At 38.3% G+C, this 13433-nt stretch overlaps 1 protein-coding gene across 4 annotated transcripts in view; it reads right to left on the minus strand.

Moving 5' to 3' along the window:
* Nucleotides 1-679: 679 nt before the first annotated feature.
* The window catches only part of TEC (tec protein tyrosine kinase), a 41252-nt gene continuing 28498 nt past the window's right edge, over nucleotides 680-13433 (minus strand). For 2 of the 4 annotated variants that reach the window (XM_072334803.1, XM_072334804.1), the window contains exons 6-19: nucleotides 12550-12678; nucleotides 11429-11469; nucleotides 11006-11187; nucleotides 10055-10120; nucleotides 9266-9320; nucleotides 9030-9109; nucleotides 8551-8684; nucleotides 7377-7451; nucleotides 6456-6627; nucleotides 6097-6313; nucleotides 5488-5552; nucleotides 4596-4714; nucleotides 4090-4247; nucleotides 680-1972 (exon numbers count right to left, since the gene is read on the minus strand). In XM_072334803.1, the coding sequence (XP_072190904.1) occupies nucleotides 1895-1972; nucleotides 4090-4247; nucleotides 4596-4714; nucleotides 5488-5552; nucleotides 6097-6313; nucleotides 6456-6627; nucleotides 7377-7451; nucleotides 8551-8684; nucleotides 9030-9109; nucleotides 9266-9320; nucleotides 10055-10120; nucleotides 11006-11187; nucleotides 11429-11469; nucleotides 12550-12678 (1571 nt within the window). In that variant the 3' untranslated portion in view covers nucleotides 680-1894. The remainder of the gene's footprint in view (nucleotides 1973-4089; nucleotides 4248-4595; nucleotides 4715-5487; nucleotides 5553-6096; nucleotides 6314-6455; nucleotides 6628-7376; nucleotides 7452-8550; nucleotides 8685-9029; nucleotides 9110-9265; nucleotides 9321-10054; nucleotides 10121-11005; nucleotides 11188-11428; nucleotides 11470-12549; nucleotides 12679-13433) is intronic. The other 2 variants (XM_072334807.1, XM_072334806.1) reach the window with 1 other exon arrangement.

Here is a 13433-nt window from a genome sequence, read left to right on the forward strand (position 1 = left end):
TGCTGTTGTTGCTTTCTAAATAGGAAAAAAAGAAAAAAAGGGAAAAATCATGAAAAAAGTCTTTCTGCTATCTAAAATCAAATATACACTCTACAGATAAAAAGAATACTGAACTGCAATCACTAGGGCTAACCACTTCTGAAAGTGGTAAATACACCCAGCAGCCCTATGCCACTGAATCTGGTCCCATTCTGATAAATTTTTGATCCTGACATTTGGAAAAAAAAGTTAATTTTTAATAAAAAGGAGGAGAAAGCATGAAGTTGATTAAGGAGTGACTGAGCTCACACAGAAGAAACGATGATGTGGTATTTTAACCTGCCTTTCATCGCATGAGAAGGTCACCAAGAGAGCTGCCTCAAAAGCGGTTCTGATTCATCCCCAAATTAGTAACACCTGAGGCTATATTCAACTGAAAAATGCATTCATCAAAAAATGAGGTGGCCTCACAGTTTCTGACAGCTGATGTAAGCATCAAACCCAGTGGAAGGTATGTAGAAATTATCCTTGGGCAGCATGACGAGGCAGGTGAAGTACAGCATTCCAAGCATCATCTAAAGTGCACGTCTTCACTGAGGAAATCTGCCAAATACCTGTAAAGTTAGGGAAATCTTTATCATATAGATCAGCACATAATTCTTGTAGAAAAAAGAAACATCCATAACGTTTACTAGAAATTCAGAGTAAGAGTTCAACCATTTATTCTCTGAACACAGACAAATCCAATTAAACATATATCCATATTAAAAATATATACATTTAATAGAGAGCATGTGTACACGCAGGTATGTGTATACATGGACAATCACAATGCCTTATTTACATGAACAATGGGATTGACTTACGACGCACTGACTTGACAGTAAATTAATGGCAACTCTTTACATGTTATTCCAAATAATAGTTAATGTTCAATTTATTTATATACACATTTAGTACAACGTTGTCTGTTAAAAGAAAGATTAAATCAATGTACACACAGATGACAGACAAAAATAAGTCCTCCTTTACCACATTTTAGCGCATTTTCTCTCATTTACAACGCCATGTATTGAGAGTTGTGAACGTAAGTCAGGTAGGACAAGCCTGCATTTGAAAACGTCAAGGGGAAAACAGTTTATATAAATAAATGCATAAAATGTATATATTTACAATACCTACAGCATATAAATTATTTTATAATTAATCTAAAACAAGGTACTATGGTATATTGACAGCCAGCTGAATCTTGGACTGATATTTCATGAGTAACGTCATGACTAACATTGGAAGGTCTTTGGTTGACCAAACAGCCTAAAATGGCTCAGGTCACATCACGGCTCAGTCCTGAAGCAACACTTATGAGTGTTACACCAAACTGAAGGCTGTGCTGTAACAGCTTATTACACGCAACTGAAAAAGGCAAATCTGTGTTCCTGTCATGGATGTCATAAAACATCCATCAACTGAGAAGTATAGTGTTTCTGGAGAATTCCTAGAAACATTTGAATGTCAGTAAATAGATACGTTCAATTTTTAAGCATGCACATCACTACTGCTACCTGTATAAAGAGAAGTTCAGAAACATAGACCATATGTACACAAATCCAAATCAGTAAATGCAAAATGAGCTCCCAGATTTGGGTCATTTTTGTTTTCATACTCCAAAAAGAGCACTATTTTCTGGCTATGCAAGCTGAATTTTCAGAGAAAATACAGAAACTGTTATCATAGCTGAAGATATCATGCATATTTCACAAAATCATGTAAAACTGTCCTTGTATTGAGGTGAATCAAACATTATGGGCTCCCAACACTGTTTAGCAGCATCCAGGACTGAGCCTTTGAAAAGAAACGGTGAAGACATCTCTGAAAAGTGGTTTCTTCTCTGTACTTGTGCTGATATTGCCTTTTCTCAGAAAGCATCTTCACCCTCTGCAATGTCAATTATTATATGGAGCAAGTCTTCAAACGTTGGGCGTCCCTCCGGTTTCTAAAAACAAAAGTATGTACAGCTATAATGAGAAAATAACAAAGCTTTGTTGGTTCGGGTAAATTCTTGGCCTCGATATCATTCTGTGGCACCACTTCATTAAATGTGATGTGGGGGGAAAAAAAAAAAAAAATCATTTCCTCATGTAGGTTTTGGATGCATCGCAATTTCATAATGTATCACTTGTACTTCCATGCTTTGAAAAACTATAATATGCACTGCTGGACTACACCCTTCCTGCTATTCATTATTTTGTATAGTGCCGCACTTATTCATTTCTCTCTCCATACCCATCCCCACCCCAGCCCCAGCATATCATTTCAGTCTCTCTTTATGAAATTTGTTCACGCTCCTTCGCATTTTGAGCATCATTCTCTGGAACCTTTTAATTCCATATTATTTTTCACATAATGCAATGAGACCGTATTGTAGACATATGCAGTATTATTCTTCATTTATTCTTTTGTCCTTGTAGTTCTCTGTGTATTGTAATAACCTCTTTGCTTCGTTTAACCACAACAATACACTGAGACAGTCCCTTCACTGACCTTACTGACAGAGTTAACGTAACATCTTTTGAATGCAAATGTCAATCATACCTCCACTTATCAACCTAAATGAATTTGTATTACCTGCTGATTTTTGAAGCCTCACACACTTCTTAATTAATAAATCAATCATGCAAGAACTGACAAAGACTGAATGCACACTGCCATTATTTGTGGCCCATTTACAAAGATTCTTCCTCTCCCATAGTGCTTGCTTAGATTTTAATGTTAATAACCCCCCGTGAAATCAATACATTTTTAATCAATTAATTGATGTTCATGTAAATTCTAAAAACACATCTATATTCAAGGAGTGTTAACAAATAACTTAGTTATCTTCCAGGTGATTTATTAGTCCATTTTAATGGACATTTCAAGCAGGTTACCAAATACAAACAAAACTTCATGACCTATAATTTCCTTGACTCCTGTGAAAAGCCTTTTGGGATCATAGACATGTTCATTATTTTCTGTTTTTCACTTCACAGACCAACTGCTTTGTAAGCTTTAGGTATTTGCCAGTCAGTTTGATGATTAACTACTTCTTGTTCCATCAATCAAGATAAATGCCAGACAGCATGTCATCTTTCTTACAAGAGAAGGATCAGACTTTCCTCAGCAGCCAATGCAACAAAGACAAACTAGAAATCAATCATTTAGCTCTTTCCTTTCTCAGCTCCTCTGATTGCCCTCTGAAAATTGGAGGTAATTAATTAAACACAACTAACCCTTTCATTCTGTTCCTGCTTTAATACTATGTTTCCATGATAACTAACTAACAAAGTGAGGCAACATGGAAACAAGTCCTCAATTCTGGACTATTTCGACTAATACAGTTTTGCTAGCAATGCTTGTACACAGAAATAATTATTATCAATAAAGACTTAGTGATTATTTCATTTTATTACTAATCTTACAGTTCATTTATTTCACAGAAAATTCTTCAGTGGCTTTTATCATTACAGCTGTACACATGAATACCTGAAAGAGACACATAGCTCTAAGACTGTCAACTATCAGATCACAGGGAAACACACCTTTTTATTTTCTCACCCACGTTCTGCATGTAAAGCATGTGTTCAGTTCATCTCAACTGTATCAGAACTATATTTGACTGCTCTACCCCACATTTGCCCTCCCTTCTTCTCACCTAAGGCACATATTTGTCACTGAACTAAAGCCATTCTCACATTGATCTCTACTCAACAATCCTCTCTGCTTGACTCAGTTGACTCTCTTGTTGTTTCATGTCGTCTATAAACATTCAGTTATGGTCTACATCTCACCTACTGCACCCTACTGCAGTAGATAAAGGTGCACCTTCTTATCGTTGAATTCCTCTTTATGCCTCTCACACCACCTGTATAGAAAAGACTCCCTGTTCTTTCCTCTCCTAGCAGCCAGCAGCTATTATCCTTGTATAAGTACCATGCATTAAGAAATAAGTCTTCTGGGATCTCAGGCCTTGATGCCTTGGTTACAGAAAGAATGCTGCAATACAGATTAATTATTGTTGTTGGATTGACCTTTTTTTTTCCAGTTCAAAGGCAAAAATAAAAACGTGCCTACCTCCTGCCAGCACATCATCATGACTTCATATACCTGCTTGCAGGCCAGTTTGGGGCGGTACAAGCGATGTCCTTGGCTAACCATAGTTACCACATCATAGTTGGAACTTTTTTCAAAGGGCATTTTTCCTTCTGTAAACACTTCCCACATTAAAACACCTAAAATAAATAAATAAATAAAGATGTATACAGACATTAAGAAAATAAGCAAATAATTCCTTAAAATAAATGTTTATTTTGAGCTCTGGACTGAGGCTTACTAAAACAAAAGTAGTTTGAGATCCATATTACAGAAGAAGAGTTCACGTGTCATCACCAAATCAGTTTTATTCTAGTAGCATGTGTTTCAGTACATAAACTTAACGACATCTGTGGAGCTTCATGCAAGCATAAAACTGTGGCAAATGATTTCTCTGAGCTCATTCTTAGATGTGTGGATACTATCTGATAACTAGAGGTTAACTGCTATTGACAAAATGTGCTTTGTATCAGTGACAAACACCTTACCGAATGACCAGACATCTGACTTGCTGCTGAATCGACTGTAATTAAAAACTTCTGGTGGGCACCACTTCACAGGAAATTTAGCCCCTGAGGAACTTGTGTATTGATCATCAAGGACATACCTAAAAAGAAAACATCACTTCTTTCAGCTGGCCTCCAAGCGGTAATTTAGATCTGGAACTGAATGTTTGCAGCTTGTATTGCCACCTAAAGGCCATGGCTTAGTATCACATGATAAAATGAGCATCAGACATGCAGTAGGGTCTTAGTCAAGATGCTGTTTCTTTTTCTATTACCTTGGAGTCCTTTTCCTGTGATTATTAGCTACAAAAAGTCTAGGCCACTTGCAAGTCAAATGCATATATTATGAGAAAAACAATGCAAAATGTTTCATTTCTTGGTCTGCGTCTCACTGGTCAGTCTGAATTTAAACACCAAGGGACACACAAAAGCAGTAGCGCAGTAAAGTGGCAAAAGTCAAGCAGGTCATCGTTCAACCACTGTTGTGTTGCTTTTTTGTTTGTTTGTTTTTGAGGTTTTGTTTGGTTTTTAAACAGACAAATGCTAATAAAAGACCAGTCAGACCATGGAGTCTACTTAGAGCCAATCCCTGCGATTCCATGGTTCTCAACATAAGAACCAGAGACGCTTAGTTCTCCAAAGAATAAACTACACAGTTTTGTATTTCCATAATTTAGAAGGAACAAGTCACATCACTACAGAGCAAACAATCTTTAGAGGCACTGGAAAAATGAATAAATGGATGTTCCTTAGGTCAAAAAAAGATAATTTTTACCTGTAACCTTGTTTGGTAAGTATTCTCTTACAGAAAAGAAAAAAGGTCTAGGTAAATTTTCCAATATCACTACAATTACATTTGCACACCCAGCCATACCTTGTCATCCCAAAATCAGATACTTTGACCACTCCCAAATCATTCACCAAGCAGTTCCTGGCAGCCTGCAAAGAGAATCATTAGATTGGAAATAAAACATTCAGTCTCTCAGACAAATTGCAACAGTCTGATTTGCCCCCAGGAGTTAGTACGTTCACGGATTCAGCAAGCACAGCGGCATGTTCTTACTACGGCCCAGAAGAAAATTTGCACATGTATTTGCTCCTGATAGCATTGTTTTGACAACTAAACCGTTTTGTAAATAGTCACCAGGAAAAACTATGATCTCAAAGCATTTTGGAGTGGTAAAAATGGCACCGATAGAGATACACAGAATTTCAGCACAAATAGCTATCAACTTTCTACAAATATTTGAGAGACATTTATTCTATTTAGTCAAGAGATAAATGTGACATCTTTTTCGGTACACTGCAGCTTTAGATATTTGCTTAGAGCCTAAAGAGTCAAATTACTTGTAGCCTTCTGTGAGAAAAAAAAAAAAAAAAAAAAAAAAAAAAAAGGATATTTACAAACATGCAGATTCAAAAATGGATAGATAAGGTCAAAAACAAAAAATTTAAGAAAGTGTATTGCATGATGGGATGTTACCAGGTCTCTGTGGATAAAGCTGTTCCTCTCCAGGTATTCCATTCCCTCGCAGACATCTTGGCACATCGTGAGCAGGACATCTTTACTCAGAACCCCACGTTTTTGTCTTAGGTAATTCAGAAGGCAGCCATGCTCCATGAACTCTGTCACAATGTAGATGGGTCTCTGTTGTGTGCACACACCATACAGCTGAACTAACTTAGGATGTGTTAGTTTCCTGAAAAGATCGGCATCATGTAGTTATTGCTTCCCACCTCCCAGTACTGCCAAAATACACCTGCATGAAGTGATTTTTCCATAACTAGTATATGCCATCAGAGGCCAAAAGCAAAGGTCCCAAGCACTGTGCATCAACTCACATCATTACTTTGGCTTCTTCAATAAAGTCCTCTTCATACATCGCACCTTCCCGAATTGCTTTGATGGCCACTTTGTACTGCGCTCTCCATTTCCCAAGGCGCACTACTCCAAACAGGCCACTCCCCAGCTCTCTCATGAAAGTCAGCTCTGATGGATTAATTTCCCATTTCTCTGTAAATCAAAACAAACAAGAATTGCTATTATATTAGGATACGTGCTGGTAGGGAAAAGAAGGGAAACTCTTACTAGAAAATTAGGGAGAAAACTTTTTAGAATTAACATTAAAATACTGTATATCCATATCAATAAGAAAATATATTTTATACCATCTAGACACAACTTTTAGCCAGCTGTTGACCAATACAGTAGTTGAAAATCAAAATTTCCTGAAGCCATCAAATAAATATGGGCATTATCAGACTTGATTCAACACGCTACCGGCATACAAAGCTTTGCCAATGCATGAAAGCTGACCAAGTCAATTGGTCTGCCATGGTTAAAAATAGACTGCTCAAAACGTTAAAAATCAAACTAACAAATCCACCTCTGCAAAGATCAAAGGAACAAGTCTGAGTACAAAGTATGAAGACTTACAAAGCAGGCAAAGGCACAGCCCTTTAATAATGCAGAGCGCAAGGTGTCCACAAAAACATGAAGGAAGATACTGACTTCTCCGGAGCACAAGCAACAGGTTCCATTTCCCCACATAGTGCCTCTTGGCACCATATTTGCTACTGGCTCTGGTGGCCGTTCCATGGCAATTCTCTGTGCAGTGGTGTCAGAGGTACAACTTAAACCCCCTAAGTTAGTTAGAACAGGCAATGATAGTACAAAGCTTTCAACGTTTTTAGAAAATATTGTGGCCATTTATACATAAGAAACCATCAGAAAAGGTGTATTATACTGATCTACATGGTTACCGTAGCTGAATCCTGCAGTTGTTGGTGCTGTTGTCTTCTTTGGGGTCACCGGGTAACGCAGCCTGGTAACAAGACCTGATGATCAAAGGTAATTCAAGAGAGACTGTTTACCTCTGAAATAGTGCCAGGTAGCAAGTAAGCCATTTGTTCACTGCAGACTCCAACACTGACTAGCAATAAGTTCATTCATATACAGCTTTGATCACATTCTCTGCTACCACATTGCTTTGACTGTTCAAAGTGGCTACATGAGTACACAAGAGCACTCACAGAATCTAACTTGCTGCATTCACTTTACCGTTAAGAGATAGACGTAAATATAAGTATTTGTGCTTTACAATTATGCTAGCACCAGTGAAGACTGAGCAGAGACCATCTATTTCATAAACGAAATCAGGAAGGCTGTTCAAAATGCATATTCACAACATTACTTTTCTGTTTTGCACATACAAACCTCTCTGGTTTCACACTTATTTCCTGAAAAAAAATATGTCTGTTCTCCACATGCATTTTCTACTTTCTTTTTATCATTTCCTAAGTTGTGGTGACCCACTAGTAAAGTAAGCACCTAGAGAGTACTTTGAAGAAGTTTGATCCCTACCTCTCTGTTCTGGGCTAAAGGCCAGTGTTATAAACAATAGAAAATGAGTGGGGGTTTGTTCTGATCCAAAAAAGCTGTTCTTCTGTTATGCTGTGAATCAGAGCACACTGAATTACCTTGGTTTGTTCTGTGTTTGGGCCTCAGCTGGGAAAAAGGATATAACACACTGTACAACAAGCAAATAGGAATGGCAAAAGAGCAACATATACAGAATTAGAGAAATTACTGATAAAAAGAAAGCAACACATGTCCTCATAAAGCCAGAGGCTCAGTCCTGTTGCTGGTCTCTACCCACTGCAATTAGCTAATAATAGGAATAGAAGTGGGTGCGGGTATAAACGCAAATTATGTAAAGCTACATATACATTTATATGTACATATACATATATGTATATATATATAAAATATGCACACACAACCTTTCGAATGATTGTGTGTACTGAAATAATATGAAACACAGTTTAATGCAGTCTTCTATATCTAAAATCTATAGCATCCTAACAGCCTTTGTTAAAAACCACAGATTCCTTATCAAAAGAACCCATAGTGACAGGATAAATTCAGTCCGTTTACCTGCTGCATTATGTTTGTGATACTCAATTATTTCTGGGATGGAGTTAAAGAGGTGTTTTTCTGCAAGGTAATATTGCTTTGGTGATGTCACTGTTTCTTTTATATGGTAGTGTCTTATTCCTGATGAACCTTCTCTGAAAAACAACAAGTAAAACAATGTCATCTGTTGAAGATTAACCACATGAATTAATTCTCAGTTTGGCTTGCACCTCAACGCAGCTCCCCATGTGAGTACATAGGCTGGCACAAAGGAAAAAGCTCAAAAGTGGCAGGTCAGATCTACACTAGATTAAACCCAATGAGGCTTAAGCACACAGTCAAGAAGCTGATGTTATGTCACCCACGTTTTCTAACTAGCAGCCCTCCCCCTCTTTGCTGAGCTCTCTCCTGGCATCCCCTCCAGGCCAAGAGTCTCAGTGTACACTCACGCACACAAATTCAGACCAGGTAAAGTATGCAGGGTGGGCACAGAAACTTACCCTCCAAATTTTGTATAAAGGGAAACTGTATACAAGCCAGGCTGACTTGAATCTCTCACCACAAAACCACCTTCTTTGTCCTAAAATGCAAGCACATTGACAGTTACATACCACAAATAACTTTAAGCTTCATATCCTTCATACTTGTTCTGTGATTTGCACATGCCAAAATGAAATGTTAGCTTAAATAGGTTTAAGGAAATGCTGTGGTTTGTACACAAGGCTGCTGTACTCACCTCATTTCTAAGGAGCTGCTCTGCCTTGCTGCGGTTCAGGTTCCTGCTGTACCACCTACAACACAACGTCAGCACCTAACCAAAAGGTCTCCCAGACACTCAATTTACATAAAAGGCTTAAAACCAAATATTGCAAAGTTACCATTCTAATATTTTTTTGTTCTGGTGCTCTTAAATATCTACTTCATAAATAAATCAGAAAAATAAAACATAAAAAATCTCTCTGTACTTTCACAGCTGATATATTGCATGAGTACAGCAAGACTTCAAATGCACCAAGTGAAACACTTTGTTGAATTTGAGAGCTTCCTTGCAAAATATCTGATGTTACATTTTATATGATTTCCGCTGTTTTCTCCTCTATCTTCCTGCCACATCCTGGATAGGTATATCACTTTAATACTAAAATACACTCTGCACATTTAAAATGGATATTTTTTCTATCAGGAGACTCCAAGGGTTTTGTGGTTTGGTTTATTTTTGATATGTTTTTGCTTGTTTGTTTTTTGCTTTTAATGCTAATATTCTAGAAACTACTTGCCTGATGGCCATCGCTGTCTTGTGTCTACTTTATAAACCACAACAAAAAACAGCAAGGAGAATCGGAATGAATATCTACATATTTAAAATATTTAAGTTTAATCTCCCAGATCACTGCTATAGTAGATAGCACTGCTTTCAACACCTACAACAATATAAGGTTTCAAAACAGAAATAAATGCATTGTAAAGTAAAAGCTATGCTTTAAGTATTATGATATTTCACATTTTAATTTAAATGTTCACTTACTCATATTGATCAAGGTTGTTAGACTTCTTTCCTGTTACGTAGTTACTTGGGATATATCCTTCATGCCTAAAAAAATATATTCACTCTTAACAAAAAAGGACATAAAATTACATGCCCAGAAGACAGCATAAATTCTGTTAATTACCACAGGTCACCAGCAGTCATTCATTTATTTTTATTATTAATTTTTCAACCAAGCTACCCAGTCTACTACATATTACTCAGTAATGAATTTTCCACATCAGCATTTCCACATTAGCCTTCATCTAAAGAGTTACACAGCCTACAGAAACACGCAACAATACCAAGAGAAGAGGGAAGGAAACAAGCGACCCTCTGGTTCGGTGGTCAGAGGTTGCAGTTGGTCACTGGAGACTGCCACAGCATCCCTGCTATTTCCGTTAACTCACAATTACCCCTAATTGCTCACAACATCGACCTGATCAATATTGCAGTTTGGTTACTTTCACTTTTAAAATCACATGAAAAGATTTAAACACAGAAGAACTGAAGTTAAGACATTGTGGTCATTAAGGCATCTCACTGCAACTCTCTCAAAGATCACCCTTAATGATCCACTGTTAAATAAGGTGATAATCATCCAAGCTTGGAACTCAGAGCCTGTTGATCTAAACATCAATTGCAATTCTCCCAAATGAGTCATTGCCTAAAACCAGGAGTACCAGACCAGTCAAACCAGGTTTTGCAGCCTGCTGATGCTTTAACTCAGAAACCACAGAGTCTGACAGGAGACATCACTGTAAAAGCTTACAGTTTTGCATCAGTCTCCACAATCTATTGAGAATGTTTACATCTTTTCTAATTGGATTCCATGTGGGAATAAAGAATTGGTGCAAATTTCAGCTATTTGTTAACACACAATCAATATAAACTACAACACAAAAATAGCCTGAAAAACACTATAAGGAAAAGTAAGAAACTCATGTTTACCCATGTTTGTCTCTCGCCTTCCACCAGTGAATGTCATTCTTCTCAATTACTGTATATTCTTCACCTTTATCTAACCTTAAATCATGACGTTCTGTGGGCTGGAAGTCATACATCGCAACCACCACCTCCTCCTCTTCGTTGTCATTTTCCTCAGCTGGGGGAACAGGTGGTGGTGGCCTTCGCTGAAAACGACACAGAATTATCATCATCCCCTTCCATTCTGTCATTCCCCTCCACCCTACCTCTGATATTACACCCCTGCAAACCAGCTGAGCACTACAGTGGCAAAAGGCTGGGCTGGTTTGGACTGCCCCACTCTGGAGCTGCAGGGGTCAGGCTAAGACACGCGTGGGACGTTCACTCCATTGCAGCCCCCATAGTGCTTATTTTTGGACCCTCTCTGCCAGCAGTGCAGATACCTACCATACTTTTTTCTGGCACTGGCAAAGGCAGCGTTACTACACCTAGAAACAGAGCACAGAAAAGCATTAAGTATCCTATGAAAAAAGCCTAGCTCAGAGAGTAAGCAATATCCATAGCAGGCCCTGTCAATAGATACTTTTTGTATAGAAATGTGTTAAGTTGTATAAAAAGTTTTTAAATTACTTCTTTGGTCTAAAAGTATTTTTTTCTCCTGTGCTTCTTTTTTCCATTGAAAAGGTCTTGTAGTGTAAGGGCAGCCACAAGCAATCCTTCTATGGAATGGAAACCACTGTTCCTAACTACTGCCTCTCAAAGCTGTGATCAAGGGAACCACCTGGGCACTCCCGATTTCACCAGGAGGTGAGCATTGGTGACACTTTTCTTACTAAGGACGATTCCTTGAATCAAGTTCAAAGACAAATAATTACTGTACTGTTATGCAGAGCAATATTATGCTGAGGGTCATGCTTTCACACTTTTACATGCCACAGCACACACTGCTGAACAAGCACAGGCTGTGATTTGCATGCTGGAAGAGTCATATGCATTCAGAAGCAACGTTTCATCCAGATTCAGCATCTGGACATCTGCAAACTTGTAAGCAACCTGCTAAGCAACCTGAGCCATGTGTCTGCAAATTCATTAAGCCTGGTTGCCCTCTTGTACCATTTTCATATCGGCATAGTTTCTGATTCCAGCAGGGTCGTTACTCTTCTACACAGGCTCACAGGAGTCATTTATTCAAACAAAGAACTGGCACAGATTTACATCTGAACCTTCTTCACCATGAGGTTTTAACCTCAATCCGAGGTAAACACTTGATCAAACAGGATTTAGATGGGAAAAACAAGGCAAGTGAAAAACAAATTCAGCAACTTCAGTGATTCCTTGCAGATGTCTCCAAATGGTTTTTTAGGAGGACAACTCACTTTTTAATGAATTTTTTTTTTTTTTTTTTTTTTTTACACAAAGTGCTTGGAGATGAAAAATACTGTGATTTAATCTAGGCACAGTGTCACCGAGTCACCCTGCTCTGTAAATTTCCCCACTACTTACAGCATTCAACTGTGAGGACACGATCATATGCCAACACCATTTCACGTAAGAACACACGTACTTACTATTTTCAAAGAGATTGTATTTTTCACAGCCAGGTGCTAATTTTTCTGTCTGCCTGCAGCACTGATAAATTCCTTCTGTCCAGAATTTAGGATGATACTTTATCATTATATTGCTGTTGTTCTTTATTCCTACAGCAAATAAAGAATAAATGTCAAACAAACAAACCAAGAACAATAATAAAAAGGCATGACTGCCCCTGACTTTTAAAAGACTCCTGACATGAAGCATAATGTTAACTGCCTGTCCTTACTGTAGCATTGCTTTTCTTGAGGAACTTTTCACAAGTCTACATGGAGGACATGAGCTGATGGCACGTGCAATTTGTAGGGCCATACACCTCTGTACTCCAGAAGAGAGTGCTGTACTCCCTGCCTATACCAGCTACACTAGCAGGTTGGTGCACTCCAGAGGACAAAGGGCAAGGGCTCACCCCAACAGGCCTGGGCACCCACCTGCCCCCTGCAATGCAGCTGGGTGGCTGCGAGGGCCCTACAGCTCTGGCTGCCTCTTTTCCCTTTGTTACTGCCAGTGACTCAGAATTTCCTCTACAGATAGCAATCTAGAGAGAGTTAGCTGACATGCACCGCTCTTCCATGGCACAATGCCTGTAGTTGGTTCAGCAAGCTCCTTACACACGTCCTACAAGCCTTCTGAGTTTCAGAAATCACCCTATGATTGATGGCTGCAGAAAGCATCAAGAGGATCTTGAGAAAATCCTCTTTATTCACTATAGCAGCAATAATCAGAATCATACATCAGCAGAGATATCCTCTGCCATTTTATATCAGTGTAAGACCATCAACAGGTCCATCATGCTGGCTGGCTACATTCAAACAAGACCTTTGAGTAATGTCATTAACTAGCCTATATAAACTTTCTGGAT

Source organism: Excalfactoria chinensis, chromosome 4 (assembly GCF_039878825.1).
Source record: "Excalfactoria chinensis isolate bCotChi1 chromosome 4, bCotChi1.hap2, whole genome shotgun sequence".
Classification (NCBI taxonomy): Eukaryota; Metazoa; Chordata; class Aves; order Galliformes; family Phasianidae; genus Excalfactoria; species Excalfactoria chinensis.